The sequence below is a fragment of the Panicum virgatum genome, chromosome 4N (genome assembly GCF_016808335.1).
Source record: "Panicum virgatum strain AP13 chromosome 4N, P.virgatum_v5, whole genome shotgun sequence".
Taxonomy (NCBI): domain Eukaryota; kingdom Viridiplantae; phylum Streptophyta; class Magnoliopsida; order Poales; family Poaceae; genus Panicum; species Panicum virgatum.
The window spans coordinates 49,527,611-49,552,001 of record NC_053148.1 but is presented as its reverse complement, the minus strand read 5'-3'; the positions used below and the strand labels follow the sequence as shown (position 1 = coordinate 49,552,001).

Genomic DNA, 24,391 nt, shown 5'->3' with positions numbered 1-24,391 from the left:
CCCAACCGCGGAACCGGGGCCCACCCTCCTCCACCGCGTGGACCCCACCGCTTCCCCCCCCCCCTCCTCCTCTTCCCCGTCGCCACGTACGCGGCCGGGGCGCCCCCTATCCTAGCGCCACGTCGCCGCCGACTCGCCGTCGCCGCGCTCCCCACGGCTCTTCCTCCTCCTCCGACGGCGAGCTACAAAATCCCTCCCGCCGACGCGATCCCATGGCGTCACCGCACGGCTTCCGCTCCCCCTCCTACTCCAACAACAGCAATAGCAATAACAACCCTTGGCCCGCCCCCTCCGCGCCGCCGCTGTACCCGACGCTCACCATGGCCGACCTCGCGCCCGTCGAGATAGGGCCCGTCTCGTCGCCGACCGCCGGCGAGGACGCCTGGCCCCCGCCGTCGGAGGACCTCCTCCTCCGGATCCCAGGCGCGCAGCTCCACCTCATCGACCGCAGCCGCAGCCACCCGCTCGCCGCCGGGAACCTCTCGCTCCTCCGCATCCGCTCCGGCGAGACCAGCCTCGCTGCCATCGCGCTGCTCGACCCCGTCCAGTGGCCGCTCGCTAGGGACGTCGCCGCGGTCAAGCTCGACCCCTGCCACTACTCCTTCTCCCTCACCGTGCCGCCCTCCGCCGACGACCCAAACCCCGACCCGCTCCACTACGGCCTCACGCTCAGCCACCCGGACCCGCGCCTCGACGGCCTCCTCGCGACCTACACCAGGTTCTCCGTCCATTCCGTGATTGGGACCAAGGAATTGGAGAACAGGGTGCGCGACGAGGTCGAGGCAGCCGCGTACTGGACGGCGGTGGCGCCGAATGTGGAGGAGTACGGCGGTAAGGTGGCGAGGGCCATCGCCACGGGCGCCGAGCACCTGGCCAAGGGGATACTGTGGTGCGGGGAGGTCACGGTGGACAGGCTTCATTGGGGAAACGAGGTCCTCAAGAAGAGAATGCAGCCTGGCGACGCCAACGCCGAGATCAGCCCCGAGATGCTCAGGCGGATTAAAAGGTAATGCCTGTCCCTGTTTTTCTTTTTCTTTTTTTCATTCATACTCAACGTCCTTCAGACATAGTTGTATAATATTCATGAAAAGTTTGTGTCAATTCCTAAATATTCCCAATGAAATAGCATGTCAATATGTAGTTTAGCATGGATTTTGCAAATGGACTAAACTGCTGGCCATCAATATATGTTAAAATGGTGCTGTTCATTAAGTGTTGTATCTAAACTTATAATGGCTTGGCAGACTAGTGTAGTGTTGAGACATTATTCAGAGGTGTTAGCATGATAAGTGTATGTGTACAGTATAGTATAGGAGTTAACACTTATTTTGTTTGCTGATTGTGCGGTATTGTCTCATTTCTGGATAACTTTACTACTTTGTTTGATTTACAATCTTTTATGTTATGTTCTGAAAAATTGGACACTAATAATGTGAGAATTATCTACCTGAGCTCTATGATTTCAGGCACATACAAATATTTAAGTTTCTTTCTCCCTAAAAATATTTATGCTTACAATTGCTTGCAGGGCTAAGAAGGTGACCCGAATATCTGAGAAAGTGGCAACTGGAATTTTGTCCGGCGTTGTGAAGGTCACTGGCTATTTCACAAGCTCATTGGCCAACTCAAAAGCTGGCAAGAAATTTTTCAACCTGTTGCCTGGAGAAATTGTTCTTGCTTCGCTTGAAGGATTTGGTATGTGTTGTTTACTATATCGATGGTATCTTTGTTAACATTTATGGTAAGATCATGTGTCTTTGTGGCACTACTGAATGTTATATGTAGATATGTACGTGGTGACATCAATGGGTAGTCCTAGCCTTCTGGATCACTTTCGAAATCCGGTTTGGTTCAATTAAAAATGAGATCTGAGTCAACCAAAAAAGCAAAACTTCCGACGCTAGTTCCATGGCAGTTACCACTAATTTCGTGACAATTTTATACTGATACAAAGACAGACACCTGCCTAGCCTAGCGTAAGTTAACAAACTGTCATTGTTCTGAACCAAACAATTGCCTATTTTACTTACAAAGCGTGTGTCTCATATGGCAATAGAAATTATTTACTACTTTCTTCTCGATAAGTTACAAAATAATTAAAAAAAAACTGTGTGCTCTTTAGCGATCTTCTCCAGGTCACACTGTGTTTTATGGAAAAAAAAGTCTCACTGTTTTGAATTGCACTAGTTGTAAGGAAAACCTGATTGTGGAGTCAGGTGGAGGTGGTGGTTCTTGTTGTCGTTGTTGGCTATTTTACTCTGAGTGCTCTGTATTCTCCTTGTCACCATGCTTCATTATAGGATAATAATAATAGTAACTTAGAATTCATGAAAAAATTGTTGATTCCATCCGATCTTTGTGTCTCATGAAGCTAAAAGATTGTTCGGGTTGTAACACAAAAAGTTGCAGCCATGGCGTCAGCTATGTAGTCCTGACTGAACCCATGGCGTCCTTGGTTTCATGCTCGTTTTGCTCTTCGGTGCTTTCTGTTCGCTGACATTTCTTGTGCTGCTGTCGAACAGGGAAGATCTGTGACGCCGTAGAAGTGTCTGGGAAGAACGTCCTGTCCACATCATCAACTGTGACTACTGGACTCGTATCTCACAAGTACTGTGCTGTTCTGTTACAGCAATGTTCTGCAATCCAGCATCGAACGCACATCTAAGAGTCTGAAACTGTGTTGTGCAGGTACGGGGACAAAGCTGCCGCTGCAACCAACGAAGGGCTGGACGCCGCCGGGCACGCCATCGGGGCGGCGTGGGCCGTGTTCAAGATCCGGCAGGCCTTGAACCCGAAGAGCGTCCTGAAACCCACGACGCTGGCCAAGTCCGCCATCAAGGGCAACGTTGCTGAACTCCGTGCCAAGCACAGCAAGTAGTCCACACATGGCGTTGCCATTGGTAGCTGTCTGATCCTGGGAAGCATGTTCATCGAGAGGAGATGGTGTTCCAGCAATCCAAGTTCCAAGCAAATTTTTCGAAGTGTCACGACTGTCGAACGCACTGCTATCATCAATAGCTGCGTTTGCTTGTAAATTTGTGTGCTGAAAACGGAAACCTGCCTGACAAGGGATGGTGTGCTTCTCTTGGCAATGCACTAAGCTTGCTGACGAACCGACGAACACTGGATTATTGAAGACACGTGCAAACTCGTTTTTGTCTGTCAGTTTGGTTTTGGTTCTGCACTGTGTTTATCATTAATAGGAATGTCATTGTCATGTGAAAACTCGAAGTGGACTGATATGCGGCAAGTCTCATATAATTTACATGATAAAAACACCACGAAATTCCAAAAAGATTTGCTCAATGTATTTTTTTCAACGAGAGAAGTCGACGGAAATCACAAGTTGGCAACTTGGCCATGTAACAATCACGACGTAGACTTGCATACATTACACGGCGAAACGCTCACCGAGCACGGCAAGTATTTAGCTAGGTGCGACGAACGGTGCCTGCTCGCCGTCGCCAAGAGAAGCTGTCGAAATCCCGGCTTGATTTTTCAGATGTTCTTGTTGCTTCGTCGCGACACGCGGATCAACTGCTGCCGGTAGCAGCGTTTTCTTTGTATATTTACGAGCTGAAAACGAGTGGCGGCGAAATTTCTCTCGGCAACCGATGGTGTCGCTTTCGTGACGATGCAAGAGACGGGACACTGGAGACGCTTGTTTCTCGTCTTCCAGACAGACCAGATGTTCATTTTGCTCCAATATTTAGAAATGTGCAGCACCTACCATGAGGCTCACACTGCTATTAAATTATTCTTTATGCAAACTTTTTCCAGCACCGTGAGCTTCTAGCAAGTTCGCATACTGCATAGTAAATAACTTTTTAACATTAGCTCGGAGTGCTTACTTTGGCTACCGGTGCTAGAAATTTCTAGCTTGGTGCCACCGCTCCAACGTTCGGCACTGGTACGGCTGCCTTCTCTCTTCTCGAATCACCTCTTTAGAACAGACGTTAAAACTGATCTTAGAGGTTTCAACACTCACCCCCTTGTTTAGTTGCGAAATTCAAAATTCCAAATCTATCACATCGAAAAAGAATTTTACATGCATGTAGTATTAAATCTAGATGAAATAAAAAAATAAATTGCATAGTTTGCTTGTAAATTGCGAGATGAATCTAATGAGTATAATTAGACTATGATTAGACACTAAATTGCTACAGTACATATGCTCTAATGATGGATTAATTAGACTCATTAGATTTGTCTCGTAGTTTACAGACGAGTTCTGTAATTAGTTTTATGATTAGTCTATGTTTAATACTTAGAATGTGTAAAAATTCCCTTTTTACAACTTTACAACGGCAACTAAACGTGGGCTCAGAATGCGTAAACCAATTTATGTTCATTGTAAGGACTCATCAAAGTCGCCATTATAAAAGAGTCATCAGAGAACCCATGTGGCGGGGGGCATCCAAAAACAAAGCTAAGATTTGACCTTTTCCACGTTGAGTGTCTCCGAGGTGATTATTTAAAGAAAGACGGCAGCGTTTAGTTCCCAAAAAAAAGTTTGCACGGTATTTGTCAAATCAAATTTTCGGACATATACATGGACCATTAAATACAGTTGAAAAATATAACTAATTACACAATTTAACTGATTAGGACAAGACGAATCTTTTAAGCCTAATTAATCCATAAAATAACAACAAAATGTGACACAGTATCCAAATCCAAACTTTTCACCAACTAAACACTCCCACACTATAAATGGTTAAAACACACACAACTTAAATTTCGTTTGGATCCTAATGCTAATGAATGAAAGTGTTAAACTTTAGCACTAACTCATCCAAACAAAAGTGCTAATATGATGAGCTAAACTATAGTATATATACGAGTGATAATTTGTGCTAAAATTTAGCACTCAACTTTAGCTCCTCCAAACAAGATCATAGCTTGAAAAATGTAAAATAGCATGATCTCAAGATTAGAGGCAAAAGCCAATTCTTTCTTGAAAACTTAAATCAACGGAGATGCGGTTGGGGACCATAAAAAACTAAATCGTGAACACAAACATAGCATACGACCACATATTCAACTGTGACTATATATCTGAGAAACAATAGCCTGGTGAATTGTAAGTTGGTAGGAGAATCTTAGATAGGTGAGAGAATTGACGGTTGGATGGAGATGGTGGAAGAAAAGTGAAATGCTAAGATAAACCATATGATCATATGTATAAGAGCAAACATTATAATATTATAAGACAACCTAAACAGGCTATATGAGGTGTCACATCATATTAATGCTGAGGTAAAGGAGAGAAAAGAAAAGAGAAGAAAGAGAGAGAGAGGAGAAGTGGGTTGCAAGTTTGCATACCCTGATTTCAAAGTACCTTGTGAGGGGATGAAATGGATCATATACTAATGATGGACTCTATATCAACAATGAATAATTATACATGTTCGCTGTTATGTGAACCGTAAGTGATGTAGCATAGAAGACCTTCTCCAGAGGCACTAACGAAATCATCAGCTGATGTGGCCGTAGGAAACAATATAAAAGAGAAAAATGTGTTTCTATGCTTCTCGATTTGAACGTTTGCTCACACAGCACATGGAAAGCACGCTAGGAGCTAGTGACGGAATACTCGCTAGCATAAAGTTTTTTATTGTTTTCTCTCATCAGCTTAGACTAAGATGATTTTTACTAGAGAAGATGGTATAAAATATCTACAACAGCTTAAATTATAAACCTTGCTCTAAGTTCATTTAGGAGTCCTAAAATTCAACGAGAGGTTTGAGGGAATCATGACTGCGGCCCTCCTAACCTAGCCGCATGTGCGGCCCACACGGGCACTCACCCACCCACCAACCGCGAAATCCAGGGAGCCACTCATCGTCGTCGGCTCCCGCAGAGGGAAAGGCCACCCCGCACCTCTATTTATTATATTAAATTTGTATTTTAGACCTTAGCGTATATTTTATTGTACTTTTTTTTTGAAGATTACTCTCTCCATCCAAATATGATAGATATATTTCCAAACTTCAAATATTAAAAAATAATAGCTATATTTGCTATTGGCATAAATTGTGGCAATAAATAGCACTAGAAATGAGAAGTTTCTAGTTAAAACATTGGAGGACTAACAAAAAATCTATGTTGCATTTATGAGATTGATAAGCACACTTGGTGCCCTTAATCTGCATTTATGAGATTGATAAGCACACTTGGTACCTTTAATCATTGCGCCATATGAAAATATATGGCTCATATTTGGATAGAGATAGTATTATTGTACTACTATTTCTAATTCCGTGAATTTGGTGCCATTGTGAGGCTCGAGCAGTCGAGCTCGGCTCATTCACAAGCCGCCCTCCCGCTCAGGGCCTCAGCCCTCAGGTTCATATCCTCCCCTCTGTTTCTCTTCTCAAAAAAAAAAACTTTCCTTTCTCTCGTAGAGAAACTTTCTCCTGATCTCCTCCCTTGCTCGAGATCTTCCTTCCCTGGCGTCGACGACTGGGCGAGCGGCGGCCCAGCCCTTTGCCGGCGACGAGCGCGTCCTCCAGGTATGCCGCGCCTGCCCCCCTTCTCTTTCCTTGTGCTGTGCGAAACGGAGCACCCCAAACCCTAACAAAACTATCTGTATTCGGATCTGAATCCTGTTACAATATATCGAGCTACCTACTAACTTGGATTTCGTTTCCAAGAACAAGAATTATCGGGTGTCCATGTCCTATGCTGGGTCCGCCCCTGCTTCAAAGCATACCACTGTTCTGTTTACTGCTGCCAAAGTTGCTTTGTTCCACAGAATCTGTTCGTTTGCTGCGAGTCCTGGAATCCAAATCTTTCTGCTTCAGTTTCCTGTGGAGTTCTGTTCTTTGCTGAGCGGCGGATTATGGAATCACTAAAATTTTCAAGCCCCCATGCCCCACGTTAGAATTCCCCTGCTTAGTTAATACAGATTGCTGGCCCGCCATGCCATGAGTGAATCATGGACGATTAGGACCTTGGTTTGTTTATTGTATACTTACTTTACTTATTGTGGCCATTGTTAGTGCTGAAGCATCTGATCCTTTTCTTACCAGGCTTGAACTCGACTGCTAGTCGCAACGATGGACGACGGGGACCTCGATTTCTCAAACCCAGACACGTTCTTGTGCCCTGCCATCGGCAACGATCCGCCCAGCAGCTGCTCTATGGACAGCTACTTCGATGACATCTTGAAGGATACAGAGCACCATGCTTGCACCCACACCCATACCTGCAACCCGCCAGTCCACGACAATTCACACACCCACACCTGTGTCCATGTCCACACCAAGATTGTCGCGGCTTCACCAGACGCCGCTGAGACTGAAGAATCGCCATCTGAGAACAACTCCAAGAAGCGCCCGTCCGGTAACCGAGCAGCGGTGAGGAAGTACCGGGAGAAGAAGAAGGCTCACACAGCATTGTTGGAGGAAGAGGTGGTCCACTTGAGGGCTTTGAACCAGCAACTCATGAAGAAACTCCAGAATCACGCCGCGCTTGAGGCAGAGGTAGCCAGGCTTCGCTGCCTGCTTGTTGATATCAGAGGGAGGATTGAGGGGGAGATTGGTGCTTTCCCTTATCAGAGGCCAGTCAAGAACATTGGTTTGCTGTCTAGTGTTGACCAGGGAAGCTTCCTTGGTGGTGCCCAGGTTACCAACTCCTGTGATTTCAGATGCAATGATCAGATGTATTGCAATCCTGGAATGCAGGAGGCTATGAGTGCTCAGGTCTTGGGGCAAGGTGCTTGCGATATCGCTAATATCCAGTGCATTGGAAGTGCAAAGTCTGGATCCACAAAGCTACCTGTCTGTGGGGGTGTGGACACAGTACCTACTGGCTGCTTGCCAAATGTTGAAAAGAAGTGAAGGTAATTCCTTGTGCTCAATTCAGTAATTATTTCAAGTGTCAGAACTACTCAAGTAATTAAACCAAATACCAACAACAAATGAAAATATCAAAAATATCACCCCCCCCTTGCACACGTGTGGGCCGGGGGTATTGGGAGGGGGTATTGTGCTATTGTTCCCTATTTTCTTTCGCTTGAGAAATAGCAGATTGACTGTTAAAAATGCGATTAGCAGTGCAATTCCTGTTTGTCTATATGTAGGGTTAACTATCATAAACGGGCGTAAGAATGGTCAAACTTTTTTTTTTGATGGATTTTGTGATAGTTTCATAATATCTGGTGAACCAAATGATACTGAACAACATTGAACAACCAAAGAATTATATTAAGATCTGTACTTGTTTGTGCTTATGAATTTAATACCTGTGGTTGCTTGTTTCAACATACTTCATCTTGCTAGATATTCTTTGTGCTACAATACTAATACCCTCTTTGTAGACATTCCAGCTGCCAACTTTGAACCAGATTATGTGCGGATTATGTTGCCAGCACATAGTAACTTGTGATCCAAGGTCGATGACCACAAAACAGTTGTTTTTGCATTAACATCTCCAAATTAATTTTGCTAATCATGAAGAAGAGCATAAGTTGACAGTTTTTTTTTCATAGTTGACAATTTATTTTGTGTTAGCAGGATGCTCTTTTCATAGTTCTTAATATCAATTTGATAGAAATCCATATATGTTCAGGAACTATTGTTCTAACACTAACGTTTTTGTTGCCTATAGCCCTAATTGAAGAAGAGCATAAGTTGACTTTTGGACCATTGAGCCATTATTTAGTGGTGTGTTCAATTTGCTGCGGTCTGATCAATTTAGTCACGCCTTATCAAGACTGAAGATGAGATTCTCTTCAGTTCTGATATTGCCAATCCATAGCTAGAGTTTTGGTGGTATATTTTCAGATGGATACCTGCTACCTTTGCAAACCTACATTAAGTACTTGTGGCTGGTTAAAAACCAGTTTCCCTTTTTTGTTATCTTATGCGCTTATTTAACTAGATTGAAGCACCAAAACTACTCAGATCTTTGAAACAAGTAGTTACAAGTTGGTCCTGTAGGAGTGCGATACTTTGTAAGGTTGTGCTTGGCCAGCATATCAAACTCTAGCCTTCATACTGGTCATACACTTCCATATATATCTTCTTCAATGCTACTTTTAATTGTTTCATGTTTGGTCAATCGAAACATACTGAGGTACGCTAAATTTTTTCTACACATGCCAGCTGCGACCTGTGGACCTTTCTATTAATGAGTTATGTTACCAGAAAAAGAAATCAGGACACTACATTGTGCATGTTTCAACAAATAAGAACGCAGCATTGTTTACTTTGAAAAAATATTAAAGACATATTGTAGACTTATCACATAGCAGTGTTGTATGCATCAATACCTCTGATGTTTGCTAAATTTGAAGAGTATTTTAGTTCACTGTGATTTAGGATTAGCATAAGTGTAAGCATAACTAGCTGTTGAAGATCATAGTAGTTTGTTTGTTTGGTGGCCTTTTTTATATAGTTGTGGCGCCTCCCTGTAAAATGTGCATTCACAGTTTTGAAGGTTGATGTTTTAAGTACTCCTATTTGTGTATCTTTAAGTGCACCAGACACAGGCTCTCCTGCTTTACTTTGTTTAGGCTGTTTTTGTCATCAATTTGAGTCCATTGCTTTCTGTGGTATGTCCATTTGATTCTTCAATTTCAGGGCTGTAGTGAAGCGTAGGCATATTTGTCATTGCATGTGGGCATGTGGCTACTGCTGTTCTCTCAACATGGAACTTATTCAAGTACAAATAGGAGATGGTATTAGTCTTCAAAGAGTCCTTATTTGTATCCATCTCGAAGTTGATATGTACCTTAGCACTTGATAGCTGTTTTTTTACTAATTTACAGCTAATAACCCGATACTAGGCATTTTATTCTTAGATACCATTCCTGCTGCTAGGAATTTTTCATGTTCTCAACTAAGTTACATGCGCTCTATTGATCTTTTTCAGGACTGCTGGTGGCATGGTCTCTCCTTTCAGAGACTACTGGGTCTCGGCGTTCTGCATCCAAGAAATGCTGTATAAACACTCTGGTGGTGGTGTTTATGGTCTCTCCGTTTTCACTGACTACTGGTTCTCAGCATTCTGCATCCAAGAAAATGCTGTATAAACTGCTAGCTTCTATATTTAGGGCCACATCTTGTTCAAACTGTTATGTGTCTGAGTTGGTTGCCGATGATGCTTCTATGGTGCCTGAGGCGATTCAAGTTTGTTAGCTCTGAAGCTGACAGGACATCTTCGTTCTTTTACTTAGTTGCCAGATGCTCTCTGATGAAGTTCAGAACTGAAGCAGATCTGAAGGAGTTGAACTGGCTAAATTGTGCCATCTGTGCTTGATCTCAAGTTTGATGTGAATCTATCCGAAATCATTTGTCTATTGTAGGTGATATGTCTCTTTGTTGCTGTGCCCGTGATTCCAAGTACATGGATTCGATTATTATTTGAATATTTCACCATTCAATTCATTAGTAAATAATGTATTGCATTGATTGAAACTTGCACAGGAAGTCTGTAGCTCTAGCTCTAGTCATATTGTGATGCACCAGTAATCCCACCATATCGTACCCTTGTGATGCCTGTGGCCACGGACCAGACAGTAACTCGTTCGGTGCAGGGCCTTTTTCAGTTTAAGAACTTGCTCTCGGGGGTTGGAAGATTATCCCGTTATTCCAAATTATAAGTCATTTGATTTTTGAGATATATAGTTTAGCATACATTTAGCTATAATATATATATCTAGGTGCATAATAAAAGCTACAACAAAATGATATATAATTTGAGATGGAGGAAATATTGTTCGTATTCCAGCTTCGACAATCGACACCATTCACCTTCAGCACGGTATTCAGATATTGGACACAGCCATTGTACTCTTCACGATTATTGCGGACAGTCAAATGAGTTCAGAAGAAAATCTCGTATGGAAGAGGGTTTCACGCAGCCTTCGTAGGATTTCGAGATTCCTCGTACTAGAATTTTACCATCAAGGTTCAAATCTTAAACTTTGCGCACATGTTCATAACTTGTCTTCTCGCCAAAGGAATATTGTTACTATTTACAAGTTGATTCCATTACACAAATTTTTATTCAAGCTTAAATATTGCATGTAAATATACTCCATATTTTAGTTGAAATTGTTTATGAAAGTGGTGTGTTTTCACAGGAGCACTATAACTACTGTGATCAGCGGACTGATAAGATAGCATCATGGCTGAATCAACGAAAGGCCCAGCACAAGAGCGTTCTAAGCACGGCCATTGACGGGTCACCCCCGTTGACTGACCTGCGGGCCTGACCAACACTCCACGCTCCTGGCCCACCTTCCTGAACTAATTATCCACAGAGCACGTCCGCTCCGAACTTTCTAGCACATCGACGTGGATGACCCCGCCCCCGACCAATCACGACGCTCCACGTGCCCACCATTAAAGGCACGCACGAGATCTCAGCCCTTCAAACACGCAGATCTGCCCATCGGACGGCAGCGGCCTCCCCTCGCGCGCGCGCTCCACGTCAAGTCCGCCGCACTGCCCAGTGACAGCACGCCACGTGGACCTGCTCCAATCGGCGCCGTCCGTTTGTCCACGTGGTAGGATCCCGCCTTCGTGGACCGGGTGCACGGGTCTCCGGGTGCGGGCCATTTAAAAAGCGCGCCGAACTCATCACTGGTTTTGCTAGTAGTGAGGCGACGATGCGGAAGTGGGCGCTCTCCTCCGCGCTGCTCCTCCTCTTCCTCCTCACGACCCTCCCCGGTCCAGGCATGTGCCCGCCACTTGAAGTTTTCCCAGATTTTTAGTGAATTTTCGTGTGATTTTTGCCTTAGTTCAGCAGACCTAGGTGGCGGTTCATCGACCCCGCGGTTTTGAATGCGATTACTAACGGATTCCATCTCACCCGGTTGCTAATCGGGCCCTCAGATCACTGTTTTGATTTGTTTGTGCGCCGTTTATCTGCTTAAGCACCCTATGTGATGGATCAGCCGGTGATTTCCGCCAGAAAAGGAGTGGCCCGTAGCTGCTAGATTCGTTGAAACAGACGATTGTGCCGCTAGGTGCGATCTATGTCTGACATTTTTATTGCAATTTGCTGCTAGATCTCGCGTTTAGAATTTTTCGCTATGTGGCGGTGCGAGCTCCTGGCCTTTTCGATCTCTAATGTAATGGTGTTTCGAGTTGGAGATTGCTGTCTAGTTCTTAGATCCGTCACGAGGCGCTTCACAATTTTGTGGTTATTGACATTGTTTATTCCATCTTGGGGTTTAATAGGGTTTAAACCTGTAACTTCATCCATTTTTAGTTTTTCGCCTACCCGGTCCTTATTTTGGTTAAATCTACTGCTCACTGTGGCCGATCTAGTGTTCTATCATACTATTCTTAGTAATTTTGAGACTTCTACCTTGTCTCTATTACACTATTGTTGGTCAATTTAAAGGACTGTCTAGTCTATTCTCTGCTCTGGTAACCTTGTGCTGTTGTAGTACCTGCATACGAAGAACCTAAGTCAAATTGGTTTTATCTTGGTCTGACCCTGCCTATCTATATACTGCAGCTAAGAAGCTACAAGTGAATGCCGAGGAGAGCAGTGATGACTTGGCCAACCCACCAAAAGTAGAGGAGAAGATTGGTGCTGTTCCTCATGGCCTGTCAACTGACTCTGAGGTTGCCCAGAGGTGGGCACGACCTTCTGATCAGTGCTAATTGTTACTACCTTGTCATGTTATTGGCATTTTTCACCAACAATTTACATTTTCTGTGTGCAGGGAAGCCGAGTCAATCTCTAGGAAGACTCTCAGGAGCTCGGCAGAGAAGTTTGAGTTCCAAACTGAGGTGTCCAGACTCATGGACATCATCATCAACTCACTCTACAGCAACAAGGACATTCTCCTGAGGGAGCTCATATCCAATGCCTCTGATGTATGTATTGCATTTGACCCCTGCCTATGCTGCATTGTGGATGCTCGAAATTGACTGGTGCTCTGCATGTTTGTAGGCCTTGGATAAGATTAGATTCCTTTCCCTCACTGATAAGGAGGTTCTGGGCGAAGGTGACACTGCTAAGCTTGAAATCCAGGTACAGTGTACTGCAACTTTGAAAGCCATTTGTGTTGTATCATATCTTGCTGTAGAATTCGTTATTAAGGCATCTGGTCTGTACGCGTGCAGATTAAGTTGGACAAAGAAAAGAAGATCCTCTCCATTCGGGATAGGGGTATTGGTATGATCAAGGAAGATCTGATTAAGAACCTTGGAACCATAGCTAAATCTGGGACTTCAGGTACTACTCTTTCGTCTATTCTACTGATTACTGCACTCCAAGTCTTGATAAATATACTTGGATTGTGCTCTCAAATAATGTTAATTTCTTTCCCATAGAGAAAAACAATGTTAATTGCTTGCAACTTTTGCAGCTTTTGTGGAAAAGATGCAGTCTGGAGGTGACCTCAATCTGATTGGACAGTTTGGTGTCGGTTTCTATTCTGTGTACTTGGTTGCTGACTATGTCGAAGTGGTCAGCAAGCACAATGATGATAAACAATATGTCGTGTTGTATATTGTTCTTGGTACATCTCCTTGTTTCTTTCTGCAATTTTCTTACTTCTGTTATTGTGTTGTATTCCTAGGTATGTGTGGGAGTCGAAGGCTGATGGATCATTTGCTATATCTGAGGATACATGGAATGAACCTCTTGGCCGTGGAACTGAGATAAGACTCCATCTGCGAGATGAGGCCAAGGAGTACTTGGAAGAGGATAAGCTAAAGGTATTACCATATTATTACTGTGTCTATTAGTGAGGTTAATTGGCTTCTGCTGCAAATATATTATGTGCATCAAGTTTGCTGTAGCTGTAGCTGTATCTGTATTTCAACTTATAAGTCCAACAGTCTATGAATCAGTATCCTTTAATAGACTTAGACATGAATGATGTGGTATACATTTAATGGGTTAGTATTTTTATTTATCAGAAACCGACAATACTAACTAGGAATTTCAGAAACACATTTTGCAAATTCATGGTTTCACAGTGGTCAGTTCGTTTCGTCTTTATAGCAAACTGAAGTGCATTCATCAATCAGAGGATACTTTTCATGTTACTGTGTGAGGGCATGAAACATAGTTCGTCCTGTCAACTAATTGGGCTGGATGCACATCTGTTATAAACCTTATAAGGCAAATGTATCATTTTTTTTGCATCTTTTGTCATAAGTGTTTAACTTAAATACTCTGTTTTGCAGGATTTGGTGAAGAAGTACTCTGAGTTCATCAACTTCCCCATTTATTTGTGGTCGACCAAGGAGGTTGATGTTGAAGTGCCAGCTGACGAGGAGGAAACAAGTGAGGAAGAGGATTCGAGTAAGTCTTTAATCAGTGATATTTTTTTTTCTTAGATGGTAGCCATGATGTGGGTAAGTGCTAACACTTCTTGTGTTACTTAACAGACCCAGAAACCACCAAGGAGGAAGAAACAGAAGAAAGTGAAGAGAAAAAGGCCAAGACAAAGATAATAAAGGAGACTACTTCTGAGTGGGAGCTTCTGAATGATGTGAAGGCTGTATGGCTTCGTAGCCCAAAGGAGGTTACTGATGAAGAGTACTCAAAGTTTTACCACTCGCTAGCTAAGGTAAAGACAGTGACGATGAGTTTATATGTTCACACAAAATTCCAAAGAAAGCTCTGTGTTTGTGCCTTGCTGAGGAAACCTTGTCTAAATTCCACTTTTTTTTTCAGGACTTCGGTGATGACAAGCCAATGGCTTGGAGCCACTTCACTGCTGAGGGAGATGTTGAGTTCAAAGCTTTGCTCTTTGTTCCCCCGAAGGCTCCACATGATCTTTATGAGAGTTACTACAACAATAACAAGTCAAATCTCAAGTTGTATGTCAGAAGAGTTTTTATCTCTGATGAATTCGATGACCTTCTTCCAAAGTATCTCAGCTTTTTGAAGGTACTGGATTACTGGCCTTGTTTGGTTTGGCAACAAAACTAGTGCGCACGTTTCCCGAGAAGAGAATCTCGCATGCATGAAGTACTAAATGAAGTTTATTTGCAAAACCTTTTTAGGGATAGGTGTAACTTTTCGCGACGAATCTAATAACAGTAAGTAATCGATGATTAGCTACAGTGATGCTACAATAACATCCTCTAATCGCGCGGTCAAAGACCTCATTAGATTCTTCAGGGTCACTAGCGCGGGGGTTCTGAAGTTGGTTTTGTAAACTGACTTTGTTTGACACCGTAATTAGTGGTCAAAGTTGTTACTATTCCTAGCGCGCTACAATTGTAGCGCGAACCAAACAAGGCCACTATATCAAGAATGCCTATATCATTCAATTTACTAACATATATGTCGCAGACTAAATCTTATTCCGCTTTTCTCTCCAGGGTATTGTTGACTCGGACACACTACCCCTGAATGTTTCACGAGAAATGCTTCAACAACATAGCAGTCTGAAGACCATCAAGAAGAAGCTGATCCGCAAAGCTCTTGACATGATTAGGAAAATTGCTGAAAAAGATCCTGAAGAGTACATCAACAAAGATAAGACAGGTAATGGTTTGTGTTGTAATAAATAAATGGCCATGCCACATACTCTATATTTACAATTGTAGGAGTAGTAGTACTTACAAAATGTTCTGTAATCAGATGAAGAGAAAAGTGAAATGGCGGAGAAGAAGGGTCAGTATGCCAAGTTCTGGAATGAGTTTGGCAAATCAATCAAGCTGGGCATCATTGAAGATGCAACTAACAGGAACCGCCTTGCTAAGCTTTGAAAGGTTCATCCTTCACTACTGTTATCCATTCATTGTGAGTTTAATTATATGTTAGTAGACAAAACAAAGCTGATCTTGTATTTGTTTATTTGTTTCAGTACCAAGTCAGATGGCAAACTTGCCTCTCTTGACGAGTACATTTCAAGGATGAAGCCTGGGCAGAAAGACATCTTCCACATCACAGGAAGTAGCAAAGAACAGCTGGAGAAATCTCCGTTCCTTGAGAGGCTTACCAAGAAAAACTATGAGGTATGTTGCTGATCTGTATGTAAAATAATCACCCATTCAGGAATCAGGGCCAGGGCCCTGGCCCCTGGGTCATATGCTTTATTCGTTTTAGCTTGCTTTTCAAATCGACTTTAGTCTGGGATCTGGATACAGTTTGTGAATTAACATTACACTTGCTTCTGTTTCACAGGTTATCTTCTTCACTGACCCAGTGGACGAGTACCTGATGCAATACTTGATGGACTACGAGGACAAGAAGTTCCAGAACGTGTCTAAGGAGGGCCTGAAGCTGGGCAAGGACTCGAAGCTCAAGGACCTCAAGGAGTCATTCAAGGAGCTGACTGACTGGTGGAAGAAGGCCCTGGAGAGCGAGAACGTGGACTCGGTGAAGATCAGCAACCGGCTGCACAACACCCCCTGCGTTGTTGTGACCTCCATGTACGGGTGTAGCGCCAACATGGAGAAGATCATGCAGGCGCAGACCCTGTCGGACTCAAGCAAGCAGGCGTACATGCGTTGCAAGAGGGTGCTGGAGATCAACCCCAGGCACCCCCATCATCAAGGAGCTCTGCGACAAGGTCGCCCAGGACAGCGAGGTAATAAAAACTCCTTCCAAATGCTTTGCAGATCCACAAACTATGTCAGGAAACCATGGGGACTGACGTGTTTACATTGATGCAACAGAGCGAGGGCTTGAAGCAGACGGCGAGGCTGGTGTACCAGACTGCCCTGATGGAGAGTGGGTTCAACCTCCCTGACCCCAAGGAGTTCGCATCCAGCATCTACAAGTCGGTGCAGAAGAGCCTGGACCTTAGCCCCGATGCGACGGTTGAGGAGGAAGACGAGGCGGAGGAGCAGCCCGAGGTGGAAGAGAAGGAATCGGCCAAGGAGGAGTCGGAGCCGTCCTACGACAAGGACGAGCTGTAGGGGGTGTTCGGAAATGTTGTTTAGCCCTCCGTTTAGGTGAAGGGGATCTCCACTCGCTGCCTGCCTGGTGTTAGGAATGTGTTGGTTCTTGGAGACGTCCATTTTTCCCATGCGAACGTGATACGGGATTTTTGCCTGTCTGTCTGTCTTTGTACCTATACAAACTTTAGTTCAATCTAATTAGTGGGGTTGCACACGTCTTTACTAGCGTGGCTTGAGAGACCACGACTGAACTGAATCATCATGTTCAGAGTCCACGGTTGAACTACTGGATCATCATGTTCATGTGTACTGGTAACTTGATAGCTATTTGACGGCAGTAAGGTAAAAATGTGCCAAATTTAATTCTCTTAAGGAATCAGTTATCTGATAAATAATACTGTAGTAAATACAGTAAAAGACAACAGGGTAAACCTACCATAGATGTCGTTCAGTACAGCTCTGACTAGTGTTGAAAGCTCTGAAACTACAATTGCGAACTCTTGGAAGGAAATCATGTCTATTTCATTTCTCCTGCCGGTGGGGAAAATTAAAAGGAAAACAAAATGAAGTTATCTAGCTCTTCAGTTCTTGCTAAGGTTTAAGTATCACGTTTTGCATGAGAATGAGATCAGCAGCGCCGCGTCGATGTCAGCGAGAAGATGGCCAGGAGGAGGGCAACCACGGCGATCCTGCTCGTCCCAAGGCTGCTGCCTCCCGCATCTCCGGAGAACTCCATCGTTGGGTTGGAGGGTGGCAGGCCTGCCGCCTCGGGATTCCCGCCAGATTTTAGGCTGCATCAATCAGGTCGCAAGCATTACACATAATAAGCTAACTAATAATTGATGAGTATCTTGCTACACTAGTACCCCCCCCCCCCCCCCCCCCCCCCCCCCAAAAAAAAACTCAACATGTCAACAATTGTTGCAGCTAAACCAGTGCGAACAATTTTTTTCCCCCTAACATCAGGATCATGCTGCCAATGGCGTGTAAACGCATGCTGGCCTGGTGATGATGTCCAGATGGTGCGCCCTTTCCTTATCGATTGAAATTGAAACAGAAGCTTCCAAATGGTTCAACCGTGAAAACTATCAACAACTTGCGATGCCACCCGCAAATCAGATGAGCACGGTAAACATCACGCATTGTTCAGAACCAGACTGCATCTCAATCTGTCGTTCCAAACAATGGAAAAAAAGTTGCAGATTTGAGCCACTTGGTTGACTTTGCTTCATCATCTTGCGATTTGGCTCCTGATGAATCATGCCATCCCATAAACTAATGAACCATGTCATCCCATAAACTAATGATGACAAGGCCAGCTTGTCCACATGCACGTCCGGAAAATTAAACGGAGCAAGTAAGATGCCAAATGGACGCAGCAACGACGTGCGGGTCGCACAACCCGAGCCGAGCAAGAAACGGACCTGGACGTGCCGGGGCAGAACACGACGTCGTAGCCGCCGCCGGCCGCCGCGCAGGTGAACGTCGACGTCGCGTCGTCGTACGCGTAGCTGTAGGCGGCCGGGCACGCGCCCTTGAAGAACCGCGAGTACGCCGTGGGCGCGCACGCCGCGGGGGACCCGTACGCGCCGCTGCAGCAGTACTCGGCCTCCGCGAACGCCTCGCACGCGCTCCGGCACGCCACCGCCGCCGTCCCAGGCGGCGGCGCAGCCACGCGCAGCTCCGCGGGGCACGCCCTGTTCACGTCCGCGGGGCACCCCGTGGCCTGGCAGCTCCCGTTGCCCGACGCCGGCGCCGGCGCCTGCGGCGCGACGACCATGGGCACGTTGAAGCCGTCCACGAGGCTGACGTCGTAGAAGTCGTCCCCGCCGGTGCCGCCGGCGAGCGTGAACTCCGCCAGGGTGGCCGGCGGCGCGGCCCCGCGGCCGGAGCACTCGACGGCGCCCGTGCCGCAGTCGGCGGTGGCGCATGAGAAGGTGCCGGAGGAGTCCGTGGAGCAGAGCGTCCGGCCCCAGATGCGGCCGGACCACGCGGACGCGACGGTGACCGCGACGGTCTGGCCCGGGGGCAGCGCGAAGCCGGTCGTCGACGGCGGCGGGGCGCCGGCGTTGGAGAGGATGCCCGGCCACACCGTGTAGTCGCAGCTGTTGGTTATGGTGAACGTCGCCGGCGCTGCTGCTGGTGATTGCAATGCACCGTGCTTCGGTTAACAGTAAGAAGACAATCTGAAGTCTCGACAACTCCGAATAAAAGCATTCGATTTGGCATGAGAGGAAGAAACAAATTGGATGTTATGCACATATATGAACTCTACTGTATATGCTACTGCAGCACTGCTATGCAAATTAACGCATCATCAATTTGGCAGCAATATGAAGTTTATTGGTCACCTTGGAGAAGAAAGGTGAGGCAGCAGAGCAGGAAGAGGAGAGGGAGAAGTCCTCCCATGGAGGACAACCAAGGGGTGAAGCAGACAGATGCAGAACTTTGGGTTGTTGATGCATGACGAGGTATTAAACTAAGAGGAGGTTCACAAGAATCATTCAAGGAAGGTTCATACTCCAGTTTGCTGCACATGGAAATTAATTTTTATTGCCAATACGGCTGCTTGCATTGCAGGAGCTGATCGAGAAGGACAAGCAAACATGGCACTTCTGGCTGGCCTCTGCGAACAGGGTTTAATTAACCGACCGGTCCGGTCAAACCGGCGGGGTCCGATACCGGTATACCGGACCGGTTTGGCCGAAAACCGATAGAAACCGGTCAAATTCAAATTTGAATTCAAAAAACTCAGTTCAACCGGTTCGTACCGGTATGACCGGTTTGAATTCAAATTCAAATTTAAAATCGCATGTGTAACCGGTTTGGAACGGTATACCGGCCGGTTTGACCGGTTTACCAAGTGGGCCTTAATGGGCCGTCTCATTTTTTTCCTTTTCTTTTTTGGTTTAACTTTAAATGCCCGAAAAGTATGTTAAACGAATGAATTTTTGAGAAAATTTGACACCATTAGATTCGTCGCACCTTGAAGTATTTTTAGGAATTTTTTTGGGAATTTTTCATTTTTTTGAATTCAAATTTGAATTTTGAATTTGGGCCGGTTAGCGTACCGGACCGGTTCCCACCGGTTTTGTAAACTCTGTCTGGGAAACTGGGGAGTTGCAAGTAGGTGAGCAAATCACCAGGCCTGTTCTTTTTTTTTCTTAAGCATGGTGGATCTAGGTGACAGAGCTAATTGTATTCAGGTGAGGTCAGCTGTTTGCGGAGGACCGTTCATCGGACTTCCCCTAGCTCGCTACCTGCTGGGCAAGCTTATATACGGTTCAGCCAACTGCCAGGAACCAAATTGTAAGGTCCCTGGCTGCAACGTGGGAACTCGACCGTATGTTGCGTGTTCCAAACAGTTTGGGCTCAATTTTTGTGGTGGTTATCAGCTGACTGCAGGCAGTCAGGCAGGCACTATGTGGTTGACACTCGAAACCTTGAAAGGATCTGTCGCTGAACAAGATCAGCGCCAGTCTTTCAGCAGCCGAACCAGCAGGCTGTTATGCTTCATAGTTCAGATAAACAAACAGGGGCGGAGCTAGGTGTAACCATCTGTGTCAGCTGACATCGTCGACTTGATGCAAAATCAATAGAAAATCATTGTGTTATACTGATCATCTAAGGAGCTGACACTGATGTTCAATAGAGCTGACACCGGTGGTTCCATCGGCTGGCTCCGCTTCTTTTTCTATGAAACAGGAGGGGAAGCCCCCTATTGATTATATTATATTAAGAAAATAACCAATAAAAGGGTATTACATAGTACAGTTTCATGAAACAAAGGAGATGAAAAAAATCTGAAAGATTACACAAAGGCTCCTAGCCATTTGGACATAGCAATTTTGTACTTTGATTTTGCTTGTAGGATAACTAGAGCAAACTCCTTAAAGTTTTGGAGACAGTTCAAAGCGGATGGCATAATTCCCGTGAAAATGAAGTCGTTCCGTTGCATCCAAATACAAAGCTATGCTTTAAAAAAAAATGAATTCCAAGCATCCTTGTATCTTCCTGCAGCCGCGGGGTTCGGCGTCAGCTCCGGCGCCCTCATGCTCTGTGACACTGCTGGCCTCTTAGACGGGTTGGACAGCAGCAGTCGCTGTAGCTCATGGCGACGAACCGCGCCGACGACGTGCGCGCGATAATGGCGACGCCGACGAACCGCGCGAGTGCGCAGGAGCCATCACCTGATCGCCGGGGCGCCTGGACCGCGACGTCGAGCTCTTCTTCCTGGTGATGTGACGAGGAACAAAGGCCGCCGCCCGGGGCAGAGCACCTGAGCACGACGTCCTCAGCGAGTCCGCTGCCACCCGGGCGGCGCCTGGGAACGGCGGTCTCGCGCGGCGCACCAGCTGCCAGCAAGGCAGCAACTAGTCGGTCAGGGTGATCTTAGCCGCACGAGGCCGATCCAATGACCAGGAGGGGCTAAAGGGTGGACGGTATTTCATTTACCGTCCACCCCGGACGGTGAATGAAACACCGTCCACCCCCGCGTCCGGGGCAATCCTCGCCGCGTGTGGCTCCGCCCGGGAGCGCCTGTTCCCGTTGTGCGCGCCCGCCGACCGGACCTGCACGTTCCCGAAGCCGCTCGAGCGCTGCGTGCCGGTGGCGCCGCTGATGGGATCCCCTGCCCGCCTAACGGGTCCATGCCGCCCGGCATGGCCGCATGGCACGGGAAGCTCGAGCTCTGCGACGGGAGGGAGGCGCTCTTCGGTGAGGCCGCCGCAAGAGCAGCGGTCGTGGCCGTCCGGCGCAGGGTGTCGCGCGCGCGAGGATGGGTGCCGAGGTGATGACCCCCCCCCCCCCCACCCCCCTGCGGTAATGCCAGGATGGGCTCGCAGGACGATCGGCGGCTGACCGACGAGGACACACGACTGTCCACCTCTCCGATTTCTGCTGCTTTTATTTAAAAAAAATGCACATCTTGTGGTTCAGATTGTTCTTGGTCTTGAAAGGGGCATCCTGGAGGGATGGAGAGAGACATCCCTCTGACGAGGAATGAGAGAGGTATCCCGAGGGGATGGATAGTGGCACATGGAGGGATGATTGCTATTAATAGGAATTTCTCCCTTATGGTTGGTTAATAGCCGTTATCCCCGGGGACGATTGCGGATAGGTTCTTATAAGTTTGCACGGTTTGCACAACCCTTGATGAATAGCAGCAGCAATTTGTTTTATTCATCTTCAGTTGGAACGTCCGGGGACTGAATTCCGTTACTCGCCGAGAGGAAGTTTGCAGGCTCATCCATTCATGTGGTGGGGCAGCAAATCAGAAGTTCACAAGAGACAAAACCCCATCTGATTGATCAACCATTAGCAACTGAATTTTTTGGGGCAGCGACTCCTGCCTTGTGAGAGAACTTGTGGTGGTGTTCTGCTAGCTTGGGACCCTTGTCATGTCACAGCTACTGAACTCTCGAGTGAGCGCGAGCGAGCAACAAGTGTGCAGAGCCACGAGAGCAAGAACATGACTGCTAAACAGGCAGGATTAGCATTGGTTGACTTGCCTGTCTTTAACCAAAATCCTCACAATCACTTTTGAAACCCTTGGAAATATTACCGTTTCTTGCCTACTTGGATAGTTTACCGTCCAAGACGAGAATTTATATTCACACAGATTATCCATATTTACAAGGTGATCAAGTAAGTACACAAGAGATGTTATAAAAATGCCTCTCTTCGTGTAACAGGGGGGGACAAGCTACGAAGAGAGAGGAGCTCCCCTGCTCCCTGGGCCCATCCTCCGCCCTGGTCAGGTCAGTGCAGTGACCTCCGCCGCCGCGCCGCCGCGTCGTCCCCGATCCAACTCGTGGGCCGGGGGCTGATCGCGGATCGGCCCAGTGGGTCGCGGAGAATAGTCGCGACCCGCTGTCGAAGTGGGCCACGTGGGCCCTTCCCCTTTCCTCCACCAACATGATGGGATGGGCCGGCCGGCCGGCGACTTCACCGCCGGCCACGGATGGAGCGGCGGAGGTGGGTGGCAGCGTAGGTCGCGGCGCAACGGGCAGGCGCAGCTGTGTCCCTACCAGCACTGGTCGGTCTCCCACCTCCGCGGCCGGAACCCCGCCGGCGCCGCCCCGCGGGCCGCGGGCCGCGCCACCGAGCGGTCGTACCGCGCGCGCTCGTCGGGGTCCGCGAGCGTGGCGTAGGCGGCGTGCAGCTGGATGAAGCCCTCGTCGCCGCCGCAGCCGCCGGCGTCCGGGTGCACCTCCCTGGCCAGGCGCCGGTACGCCGCCTTGATCTCGCCCCTGCTCGCCCCGGCCCCGACCCCGAGCACCTCGTAGTGCGTCCTCGCCGTCCCCGGCGCCATCGCCACCGCGGACGCGCGGGCCCCGCACCGGCCGCCGCGCCGGGCCCCGGCGCCGCAGCTCGGAACGGCTGCCGTCGATGCGAACCAAGCCATTGCGTTGCTGCCTGCTGCTTTCTTCTTCAAGTGTTTCGTGATTCGTCGTCGCCGAGGGTGGAGTGCCGGAGCTGCGTGGCGGGGTCGTCGGATTTTATAGGTGGCTGCGGGCGGGGGGAGCTTGTGGTGGCACTTGCGCGTCCAGCTCTTGATCTTATCCTCGGGAGGATGGAGATGGAGATTCTATCGGAGGATGACGAGGAGTCCGTGCTGACTCACCATCCACCGCTCTGTCTGTCCTCCGTCCTCCTCCCCCGCCTCTGTTGTTCCGGCTGCTGTTGCTTTCACAGTTGGGAGCAGCAGGCAAGAGGATATCCGTTTTTTTTAGAAGATGGTACTTCTTGCATCAATCTGCTCTTCAATGCTGTGTCCACTCATAATTCTAGTTTTCACACATTGGTAGGCACGGTTCAGAACATTTCTTTCCAGCTTGCAGAATTTTTGTGTATGCAAAAGCAAAAGCGCACATGTTCTGAACCAGCAAATGCAATTAACTTTGCTCGGCTGGTTGTGGCTGGTGATTAGTGTTAATTTATTGTAAGAGGAAAATACTATTAGCTAGCTGATGTTGATTTAATGTGAGAAAAAAATAACATCAGTGTGAGAGAAAAATACTGGTTAGCTGACGATCCAGCCGACAAGATTCTCACGGCACTGAGCAGACCAGGTAGGGTAGACGTTGCCGTCTACTAGCTCCGTTTCACACGCCATTACAACTTGATCCGGCAGCGTCAGTGACGCTTAGCTTACGGCTTCTCTTTTTCCCGCTGTATGATCCACAGGGAAGCCAAGCTGCGGGCGAATTAATGCGCCGACCACTCGCACGGCGACGGCGACGGGAAGCCGGTGCGGTGCACCGCGCGCATGCGGGTCCCTTTTGCGGCGGACAGTTGGGTGGTGGAGGGGGCAGCGCCGGACTTGGACGCCGCCGGCAATCTAATTATCTAACAGTGCTCGATTGGATTAGCATAGGATTACAGAGATTTTTCAAGATACTATATATCTGTGGATAGACATTTTTCTCTTGACTAGGTGTGTACCCGTTGCTAGGGGGCAAAAGTTTTTGAGTCCAATTAAAATTAGAAGCATCAACTTTTTCTATTGTAACTAGAATTTTATTTCAAGTAATATAAATACAAAAAATATCATA

At 46.9% G+C, this 24,391-nt stretch overlaps 4 protein-coding genes and 1 pseudogene across 7 annotated transcripts; 3 read left to right on the top strand and 2 right to left on the bottom strand.

Annotated features, from left to right (window-relative positions):
- The first annotated feature begins 88 nt into the window (after positions 1 to 88).
- LOC120668836 (protein EARLY-RESPONSIVE TO DEHYDRATION 7, chloroplastic-like) lies at positions 89 to 3,174 on the top strand. The gene is made up of 4 exons (XM_039948633.1): positions 89 to 1,006; positions 1,529 to 1,695; positions 2,523 to 2,607; positions 2,689 to 3,174. The coding sequence occupies exons 1-4, from the start codon at positions 213 to 215 to the stop codon at positions 2,876 to 2,878; spliced, it is 1,236 nt and encodes a 411-aa protein (XP_039804567.1). The 5' UTR covers positions 89 to 212; the 3' UTR covers positions 2,879 to 3,174.
- Positions 3,175 to 6,267: 3,093 nt separating this feature from the next.
- LOC120668835 (basic leucine zipper 23-like) lies at positions 6,268 to 10,426 on the top strand. 3 transcript variants are annotated; one of them, XR_005672597.1, is made up of 4 exons: positions 6,268 to 6,515; positions 7,035 to 7,846; positions 9,588 to 9,685; positions 9,880 to 10,426. XR_005672597.1 is itself a non-coding variant. In XM_039948631.1 (3 exons), the coding sequence occupies exon 2, from the start codon at positions 7,062 to 7,064 to the stop codon at positions 7,842 to 7,844; it is 783 nt and encodes a 260-aa protein (XP_039804565.1). In that variant the 5' UTR covers positions 6,268 to 6,515; positions 7,035 to 7,061; the 3' UTR covers positions 7,845 to 7,846; positions 9,880 to 10,426. The 3 variants fall into 3 exon arrangements, 2 of the variants coding, with proteins under 2 accessions (XP_039804565.1, XP_039804566.1); XM_039948631.1 differs by lacking the exon at positions 9,588 to 9,685; XM_039948632.1 differs by lacking the exon at positions 9,588 to 9,685 and having other exon boundaries at positions 6,330 to 6,348.
- A 1,128-nt stretch (positions 10,427 to 11,554) lies between these two features.
- LOC120668834 lies at positions 11,555 to 17,110 on the top strand (annotated as a pseudogene). The gene is made up of 15 exons (XR_005672596.1): positions 11,555 to 11,687; positions 12,478 to 12,598; positions 12,689 to 12,842; positions 12,919 to 12,999; positions 13,092 to 13,203; positions 13,337 to 13,463; positions 13,550 to 13,688; positions 14,163 to 14,280; positions 14,367 to 14,548; positions 14,656 to 14,871; positions 15,309 to 15,474; positions 15,571 to 15,718; positions 15,797 to 15,947; positions 16,117 to 16,522; positions 16,611 to 17,110. The product of XR_005672596.1 is annotated as an endoplasmin homolog (transcript).
- A 229-nt stretch (positions 17,111 to 17,339) lies between these two features.
- Positions 17,340 to 21,498, bottom strand: LOC120669504 (thaumatin-like protein 1b). Its single transcript, XM_039949243.1, has 4 exons — positions 21,442 to 21,498; positions 21,026 to 21,190; positions 18,260 to 18,996; positions 17,340 to 17,626 (listed from the first exon to the last, which is right to left on the bottom strand). The coding sequence occupies exons 1-4, from the start codon at positions 21,496 to 21,498 to the stop codon at positions 17,464 to 17,466; spliced, it is 1,122 nt and encodes a 373-aa protein (XP_039805177.1). The 3' UTR covers positions 17,340 to 17,463.
- An 812-nt stretch (positions 21,499 to 22,310) lies between these two features.
- LOC120668833 (chaperone protein dnaJ 11, chloroplastic-like) lies at positions 22,311 to 23,408 on the bottom strand. Its single transcript, XM_039948630.1, has one exon. The coding sequence runs from the start codon at positions 23,239 to 23,241 to the stop codon at positions 22,861 to 22,863; it is 381 nt and encodes a 126-aa protein (XP_039804564.1). The 5' UTR covers positions 23,242 to 23,408; the 3' UTR covers positions 22,311 to 22,860.
- Between the last annotated feature and the right edge of the window lie 983 nt (positions 23,409 to 24,391).